The following is a 9857-nucleotide window of genomic DNA, read 5'->3' as shown; positions in this document are numbered from 1 at the left end:
GCAATTTAGAATGTTAATCGCCGAGCTTGGGCGGCAGTAATGAGTGGGTTATGCAGGTGAAAGCTGTGACAGCCTCTGATTAATTCAGCTTCACGTTGCTCTGCCAGGTGCACCACAAACCTTGTGCCACTTTCCTCGAGCCGGGAGAGTTTGCGGACATCGGGAAGGCATCGGTGAGACCGGGTGCTTTTCTGGCATCCCCGGACTCCCACTCGGTCCGCGAGAAGGGGACCTGCAGCCCAGCGTCCTCCAGCGTTTGAAGAATGCTCTCCAGTTGTTCCCGCTCGCTTCCAAACTGCTGCCACAGTTAAAGAAAATAAATATCCCAGATAAAAACAAGTCCAAAGTGAAGACGTGACTTTCAGGAGTGCCTCCCTTTTAGTAACATCACCTTGGACTGACTTGTCGTTTCATTTAAACACGCGCTAGAGGACGCAGACATGCATCTAGGGCACAACACCTGGTGCATGCTGGGAGCCGGGTATATTAAGCCTTTGGAGGTCGGCATATGGTGGGTATTGGTTGAATGAGGTATCAAGGGGTGAATCAAATATTTTACGGTTTATGTCTTCATTTAACAAAGCCGGTTGAGGAGGGATAAGTAGGAGAGGAGGCGGCTTTCGTGGCTGCGTATGCAGTCTGATTTCTCACTCGTTTCTTGAATCTTGCTGTAATATGGATCTCTTTTTAAGCGTGACATCACCGTGTGAAGATGCAAAGCATTAATTAGGCTTAGGGGGCACCGTTTGCTAGGACAAACATTGGTCACACATTTTAACTGCTCATAGCTGTGAGAGCATATGGGATCCTCTGCACCGTGACAAATTTGTGGCGAGTAAATAAAGATTTGATTACGCTGAGCTACATTAAGCTATGCAACTTTTGAAGTAAATTAAAAAAAAATTTCTAACCAACTAATTATTATCCATTTGGCCAGGTGGTTCAGTGATTAGAGCTCATGAATTTACATGTGTAGGTTGCGAGATGAAATCCCAATCAGAGGTCAACTTGGCCGTACATTCCTCTTAGTGCAAACGTTTTTTTTGGAAATCACCAGTCGCTGTCTTGGCCCTCTACCATAGCAATGTGGATTCTTTTTGCAATCGCTTCAAACTTTAAAAAAAGATAAGCACCTCCCCCCCATATTCACGCTCTGTTTGAATAGGAAACCCACTTTCAACAAGTTATATTCATACAATGGCAATCTCCCGACACGGTCATATGGGCTGCACGGTAAAACAAGCGATGCTAAATGCACCGTTGAAGGGCGACTATGAGACACTAAAACGTTCTCCGCTTACTTTTGGAGCCGGCTGGGATGGTGACGCAGCACCCCCGGCCTCAGCCATCTCCTTCTCGTCTTTGTCCAAGAGGTACCGCAGGAGCACGTGGTCGTGGTCCTTCTTTTTGCCGTCGCCGTCAACGCCGCCGCCGGCGGTTGAACCGGAGAGTGTGGAAGCAGCGGCAGCAGTGGTGGTGGTGGGAGACGCCAGGCCGGGCTCCTGCTTCACGCCGCTCTCCGCCGAGCCGATACTGCAGAGGCCTCCGGCCTGCTGTTCGGCAGGCGGCTTGTCGACACCGCCGCCGCCGCCGCGCTTGTCGCCCAGCTCCGTGGGCGGACTGCTGTCCTGGAGCAGCTTGTGGAGTATCTTGTGTCGCTCCTTCTTGACGTTAGCGGAGCCAGATATATATATAAAAAAACGAACACGTGCGCAGACGCACGCGTGTGCAAATCGCAGGACAGCAGAGAATGACTTGCATTTGTCGCTGTTAACGAACGATTTCTGATGGATATTTCTTCAGATGTCACATAGCGCTGTGCATGTGACATTGTTTAATTGATGCACCGCTGTTTAAAAGATGACTTTAGCTTGAATCAGGAATGTTGCACAGACAGTGTTTTAGCTAATGTGTCTCCGTAAAGTAATACACACGTTTATCAATTAATTTCCTTTAACAGCATTGTAAATGAATCCAATCATTTAAAAAGTTGATGAAGCAAACTGCTAAATTACGTACACATTTTTTTGCAGACCATGCAGGATTCATACAACCAAGAGATCAGACAAACCAGCAATTACCTTTCCAGCAGCTGATTTTTCATTGTTTACCAGGCATTTGAGGAACATTACTTTACATACGAGACAAGATTGAGAGTGAGGAAGCGTGGTTCAAGGAGGGAAACAACAACACAGCTTGAGAAATATCAAACTCTAATAATCAAGCATAGGGCAGCGACAAAACAGGAAGGTGCTCCTATAAGGCAAGTTAAAATCCGGTGTATAACCTTTAAAGATGAGGCGGCGCTGCTGGATAGAGATGTCGAGGATGCCGTCGCCGCTGGGCAGAATTGTCCCGCCGCCGCTGCACTCTGACTCATATTCGCCAGGAGGCCAGCGGATGCTGCTGTGGTCGGCGAGGTAATCCCAAACAGAGCCTCCTTGCTAGCATCTCCAGCCGCCGATGTGGTGCTCACAAGCTCTCCACCGGAGCCGCCGTTAGTTAGCAGCTGCAGCAGCTGCGTATGCTTCTTGCTGTCCGACGCCCGGCTCGGCTCATCCGGGTCGCCCGACTGCGCCTCACCTTTGCCGTCCGCCGACATATCTGACGAGCCGTCGGGAGGGTCGACGTGTCCCGACGGTGGGTCTTTGCTCCCATCCGTGCTGCCCCTCCGCTGTGACGGGGTATTCTTGGCTGCCCCGGGGAGCACTGGCTGGCTGGGTTTACCATCCACGGCCCTGGGGAATTCTGCGCTTTTGATAGTCTTTGACTAGGTGAGCTCTGTGGGTTCCCGATCGCTGGCCCGGCGATGTCTGCGGGTTGCCAAACCTCTGTCCACCAGGCGAAGGACTTTGCTGGGAGTGGCTGACCCTCTGCGAGATGCCCGGCTTGACATCCTCTGAGGAGTTGGCGAGCTCTGCTGAGGGAACTGGGTGGTCCAGGGCCCCTCTGCTGATTGGAAGGGCTCTGCTGGGATGAGCTGGGTACCTTCTGCTGCTGGCCTGGTGAGCTCTGCTGGTTGATCTGCAGTCTCAGTGCTGGAGAAGTCTGTGGCGTGGACAAGCGTTGCTGCTGCCCGGGTGAGTTTTGACCAGAGCTGCTCGGAAGTCTGTGGCCATGACCAGAGGCCGGAGTGGGTGGAGGGGAAGACAGCGGAGAAAGAACCGAGGGGACGCACGCACCCTCGCTGAGGGCCTGAAGGCGTTCAAGGAAGAGCTCGCCGAAAAGCCGTGGCTTGTGGCTGGTGACATAGAGCTCGGGTGTTGCTGAGCGGTGGATCCCGGGGAGAAGTGCCCTCCGGTTGGCATTCTAGGACTACCGACCATGACAGGGCTGCCACAGTGGTGCGGTGACATCAGGAAGCCCTGATGGTGGTGCTGCTGGTGCTGAATCTGCTGTTGCTGAAGTTGCTGCTGCTGAAGTTGCTGCTGCTGAAGTTGAAGCTGCTGTTGTTGAAGTTGCTGCTGTTGTTGAAGTTGTTGCTGTTGTTGAAGTTGCTGCTGTTGTTGAAGTTGATGCTGTTGAAGTTTCTGCTGTTGCTGCTGTTGAAGCTGCTGCTGTTGAAGCTGCTGCTTTGTTGAAGCTGCTGCTGTTGTTGAAGCTGCTGTTGTTGATATTGTTGCTGCTGTTGCTGGTGAACAGTTCCACCCATCCCAGGACTGGCCAGGTTGCGTGTGACACTGTTAGCCTGCATGCCGGCGGGACCGAACCTGGCTGGGTCCATGGGCGGAACACGAGAAAACTGGAACTGATCCCCCATGGGATTCGCGTTTCCCAGAAAGGGAGGGCACTGTTGTCCCGATCCGCCCTGCTGGCCATGTCCCTGTGAGTGGCTGGGGACATCATGGCCGGGCCTGCCATTGAATTTGCACTGCTGTGACCCGTCATGTCCGCTTGTTCCCTTGTGAAGAAGAATTGGAAATAGGAAAAAAATGTAATTAAGATAAAAAGAAATGTAACGTCCAAAATATCTACATGCAACAACATATAATTATGTTTTATAGCAGTGGGATATAAGTTTTAGAAAATTGGTGAAATAAATTAAGCTCATGAAGTTTGGTGACAGTCAAAAACATTCTTAGCTGTTGAGACGAGGATTAGTTAATATAGTATTAAGACTGACAGGCAGTTAATCATATGACAAATAGAAAATGTACATCTCTTGTATGAACATGAGCGTGAGAGAAAGTCAGCAATGCAGAGAATAATACGGCAGAGCAGACAGCAGGGGCAGTATTAAACTCAGACATGCTTAGTGTTCCCAAGTTAACTTTCACTATAATCAAACATTTCCAGTCCCTTGACGCCCTCTTTCGCTACAGACCATATTAAAAATTGGCAACTATCTTCATCCGTGTCTCTGTGAACTAAGCTCTAAATGTACGTTTCCTGCATGACTGAAATTTGTGCAAGCGTGGCAGAATGCCAACCTCAAGCATTAACTCAGATCAACCTTGGTGTGAACAGGTCCAATTTAACTTGTGGCTCCAATTTATTTGACGATTCTATATAGACCTTCATATGCAAACTACTGCCTTCTGAGATATATATATACATATATGATTTTAAATACTATTGTTCAAACAAGGAACACAGCTTTTATCACCATTATGAAATATAGCAAAAAAGACATTTAATTTTTTACATTCTAATAGATTCTGGGCTGAAATATTAGTTGATTACATACTTCTTAATTTATGACATACATTTGTTCATAAGAGCATAAGTAAGACATTTAGTACCACCATGCTTTGTCACATTGTTTGCACGCTAGGTAAAAACTTAAAGGGCGAATAAGACAAAACAGCAGTTCGCATGCCAGCCCTAATCATGGCTAAATTCAAGCGAAAGCACTCTTCAAGTGGTGACAGAAACATTACATCAGTGGTTTCATAACCTCTGGGTCACAAAATCCTTTCAGGCGGTCGGGAGGTGTGGGGAGGCATACTGTTGTATGGCTACCGTACAGGAGAAGTTTTGAATGTCTGCGGGCAAATGTCACCACCATGTTGCAGTGACAAAACCCACAAACACGCAGCGTGAAACAAACGCCTCTCACATGAATGCTACGTTGGCGAGAGGAGTGGACATGTCATTGCTCAGTGCATTGTGGCCTTAGGAACCCGAGTTGTGTTTTTTGGGTTGTGGGGACCCAGTTAATCTCGATTGAGGGTGCCTCCGAAGCAAAACGTTTGAGAACAACAAAATACATCTTCTTGGTTCTTTCGATAAAGTCACGTAGAAGGGAAGTAATAAAATAATAAAGATAAAACATAATAAAATAATTCTCACGACGTCGTGAGAATTATTTTATTATGTTTTATTATTTCCATTCTACGTGGCTTTACCGAAAGAACCAAGAAGATGAATGCCTGCAGTCATGAAAGCTTTAAATTGAAACAACAAAATACGTTCCAGCATGTCATGTGTGTAATGCGTTACAGCATGTCATGTGTGTGAGGGGCTTTACCGAATGACGGTATGCATAGACACGACAAAGTGTGGCTGGTTGGTGGCTGGATTGCGCAGAATCTGACTCTTCGTCTGGGCAGAGATGATTGTACCATCTGCCAACATCAACTTGTAGAAGGGGCTGTGAGCAAAGCCAGACTTCAGTACTGTTGGATAAAAAATACAACATGCTTCCTTGTTAGCATTATTATTAAAACCACGTTGTTTAATTGTCGGCTGTCTTAAGGATTTGAATTCATGTTGGAAAGAAGAGTTAAAACATATACATAAATGTTTTGTTTGCTATAAAATGTACGAGCTTACAGAAAATATGTAACTTAGTTAGAACAAATGTTAACAATGTTATCCAAATATAAAAGCTACTCGGCAATTTACATTTGTATTAGCCAATTTTCCACAATGCACTAATGGAAAGGAGCATCTTAATCTGCATTATGACTTTCATATGACATAGGGCCTGAAGCCAATGGGCAATCATATATAATGGAAACTTTCAGAACAAATGTGCTTTTATTTAGTCAACTCATTGTATTACTGTGCTCTATCCAGCATCATTTGGCATCACACGGGGTTGGGAATTGCGTAGAGAATGACCTCTAAAGTCACGAGCGACAGACCTACCTTCCTGGTTGTGTCGTCTGGCAAGTGACATTTCATTGTCACGGGTCTGACAAAAGGTGTGCAGACATCGTCGTACCACCTCCTCCCAGCCAGGCTTCATGTACGCTTGCGCGGCATTTTTGTCAATGAACACAATGTTCCCTGTGCACATGTGGCAGACACGGGTCAACACATGACATGAACCACTTGTAACTTCCTTAAGGGCCTGCTTCATCATGTGGCTCAACAGATGTTTTATAATAACCTTATTGCTATCATGAGCAGTGTGTGTTGTCTTTTTGCTTTCAACAACAGCCCAAGAAAAAAAGACCGAAGAGTATTATTAATACAACTGGATAACAAAACCATATAGAGCAAGACATTTTTTGGACAATGGTGTTTCTTCAGAGAAAGAAAAGACAGAGAGGAGACCAAAAAACATGACTTATATGGTTGGAGATTACATTTTTACAGTGTCGTGGTAGAAATTCGAATTTAAGAGCAAAATTTTTGAGGTGGGTTACGGACAGTTTTTAACGATCAGATATTTAATGATGGCAAGGCCCAAAAGCTTACGATATATACATTTTTTAGTTATTGGTTAAATATTTCTGGTTAGGCTCCGTGCGCTCTAAGAAGACTGTATTGGAAGGAATGTGCCGACGGGCTCTTGTAAGAAAACCCTCAGCTTTTCCACCTTACTCTTAGCATTATGCGTATAGCACAAATGTGTTAGACAACTAATTGAAGCTACTATACAAGTGAGAACTCTACATGTATTATTAATAAATCTCCAAATAATAAATGGGGAGATTTTTTTTTCTAAGTTCAATGCGTCACAGCATTGTGCTGTATATTCGAAACCAGCAGGTATCGAAACATGCTTCAAAAACTGCCGGTGAAGTGTTTATTACATTTTATGAATGGCACAAACAAGAAATAGTGAAATAATACCAGGCTATAAAAACGAAAAGATCAAAAAAATAACAAGGCTTCAAGATTTACACTACGTTGTTGTATCATACATTTAAAATACAAATTTAAGCAAGCACTCACAAAACAATGCCCCTCAATGCAATATTCAATTTCTAACTAAAACTGTAAAGCATTAAAACGTTCTACGCATGGGAAAATAGTAATGAATGATCTGGATGTGCGATATTACTTTTGAAACTCACCTCTGAGGTCTTGCCTGGTGGTAAATGTTTCATGTGTGGGTTTGGATTGCGTTCTGTCCTTGGTCAGAATAGGCCGTGCCACACAAATCAAACACGACTGCAGATCTGCCAAGAGAGATCCCCAAGACAAGTAAGTTCATCACAACATTCATCCGTCAACAGCTGCTACTCAATTACACCGTCTGCCATATATAATCGCCATACAATTATTATGCGGGCCATATTTTCCCCCCAGGTATCATTTACTGCATTTGTATTGAATTAGTATCGTCATTCATGGAGAATAAATCACAGCAATCTATTTGGTTTTGCTGGATTACCAAAACCTGGGCAATTTTCTTGCCTTAAGAACATTAGATTATATAGATAATGAGGGCAATGAAAGTCAACAAGTCATTAAAAGAACAGGATAGCGTTTCCATGATTGACCACGAGGCAAAACAATTAAACTGAAACTTTGTTGAGCAATGTCCAAGTAGGCATAATGTAGAATTTGGCTTTGTATTCGCATTAATGACAGGGAAATGATATTCCTCTTGAAGGCATGGGGTTGGTTTTAGATTTAAATTAAGGTGAGTATAATATTATCACTTTGGTATGTTTGAGTTTGTGTTTAGTCTCAAGGTGATAGCAAACATTGGAACTTCAAAAGCCAATTCATGTTTACCCTTTCCTTGCAGAGCGAATATACCTCGAATTCTTCCCATGTCTCTTATTGTAGAAGGCCCATTGTTGGAATTGTTTGAGTTTAAATAAGGCTTACTTACAAGGTTATATTAAATCTCAGTTTGTAAATCCAAATACCCTTCCCCAAATCATGGAACTATCACCTCCATCCTCCATAAAAAACCTAAGAAACTACAGAAGATGTTTCCACGCACATTGGGAGGTCGCTCCTTCTCCAACTTCTGCCAACAGGGTCGAGAACATCCCATCTGATAATTATCCGCATGGCAGACTTCCCTTCCCATGTTCAAGTCTGGACCCAAGTCCTTCCTCTCTGGTCCATCTGCACAACCTCACCGTGCATGATAGTATTCCTCTGTTCAAATCCCCCCTCCATTATCGATTAACCCCACTCATCCAAATGTGTCTCATCTCTTGTGCAGCAACTTAAGATCCGATTACCTCCGATGAGCATGGTTGGCTACGTACGGTGTGAGATAAATTCAACATGCATTTGTACATAAAATGCGTAACAAATCCAGATTCTGCTTTGAGAGCGTGGGAATGTTGTGTGCAAGGCTCTCGTTTACTATCCAAGTGAAGCTCCTGAATACAAGATGTTGTCCCAGCTTTTACAGTCAGCATTGACATCTGTCATCCCAAATTGATTCAGCTTTGTATACCACTATTGTATTCATTATCACACCCCTTGGCACTATCACTGTCACGTTTACTGCATATAGATGCAGGTGGAAATATCCGTAGGGATTTCATTTCTTAAATAATCAAATTGCACTCAGGATTAACAACCGGATAAGCTCTTACCCTCTCCCTCCTCCAGAATGGACTTGGGCTGGTAGACGGCAAAGCACTGCATCGTCTCGTACTTCTGCCGCGCCTCCTGGCAGTTGGATGCTTCGTCGTCAGAGTCGTCCGGGGGCCGCACGAGCATGCGGCAGTTGAAGGTGTGCGAGTTTCTGCGAGTGACGTCATTGGGCCACGGCACGCCATTCACTGTCATGGGCAATGACAAGCAAAAAACAACGTGGACAAACATCAAGCTGATTAATAGACGCGCAGCATGCTATCCGCCATACATGCAACACATTGTGCACATGAGAATTGATTATTTCAATTAATTAATATTATACGCGAATGACTCTTAAGCCAAATGAATAAGACAGAACATGCAAGACCCGACAGTACAAATAAGACAAAAATGATGATAGGATCAAATCGTGCCCTCTCATCAAGACGGTTAATCAAATCGCCATAAGCATGAATTGTTACATGTCTACGATAAAACATACATAAAAGCCCCAATGGTAGTCAAATTAGCCTGTACAAATGCAGCTTGTGACAATACCATGAGTTTTTTTTGGTACAATCCTAGAGAGAAAAAGTACTGCAGAAAAATTCCAGCATGCTTACTGGAATGTTATTAATTAGAAAATTATTCCCATATTACAAGAACATTCAAACAAAATGTAAGGAACATTATTTTACCCATGGATTTCTAATGTCCCTGTCCATTAACTAGTAGCAAGTATTCAAATTAAGCGGGTTCAGCTGTGATGCACATGTGATAAAAGAGAAAGAAAATTTAAATCAGCAACAGCCCAATCTGGCCTTCAATGGTAACATCATGCCCGGCATTGAATTTAAATGCTTTTTAAAAAGCAGTCTCTCTTTATGTTTTCATTTGCTGAACATTTGATGGAAATGAAAAACATTTCAGTGGCCATTCAAAATTTTGCAAGTCAGGTAAAATGGTTTTGGCATGAGAGCAATCATTTTCAATCTCTTAAAAAATTATCAACTACAGTGGAACCTCGGTATACATCCTTAATTCGTTCCAGAAGGTAGGACTTATACCGAAAATGACGTATACCAAACGAATTTTTCCCATAACAAATAAAGGGAAAGGAAATAATCTGTTCC

At 44.1% G+C, this 9857-nt stretch overlaps 1 protein-coding gene across 1 annotated transcript; it reads right to left on the bottom strand.

Annotated features, from left to right (window-relative positions):
* Window positions 1-2770: 2770 nt before the first annotated feature.
* On the bottom strand, window positions 2771-8937 carry LOC121852162 (nuclear receptor coactivator 2-like). Its single transcript, XM_042346258.1, has 6 exons — window positions 8742-8937; window positions 7251-7355; window positions 6094-6234; window positions 5471-5618; window positions 3711-3901; window positions 2771-3048 (listed from the first exon to the last, which is right to left on the bottom strand). Exons 1-6 carry the CDS (start codon window positions 8935-8937, stop codon window positions 2771-2773), a joined length of 1059 nt encoding a protein of 352 aa, XP_042202192.1.
* Window positions 8938-9857: the final 920 nt, after the last annotated feature.

This window comes from Callorhinchus milii, unplaced genomic scaffold (genome assembly GCF_018977255.1).
Source record: "Callorhinchus milii isolate IMCB2004 unplaced genomic scaffold, IMCB_Cmil_1.0 Scaffold502, whole genome shotgun sequence".
Lineage (NCBI taxonomy): Eukaryota > Metazoa > Chordata > Chondrichthyes > Chimaeriformes > Callorhinchidae > Callorhinchus > Callorhinchus milii.
This window is presented reverse-complemented; position numbering and strand designations above follow the sequence as displayed.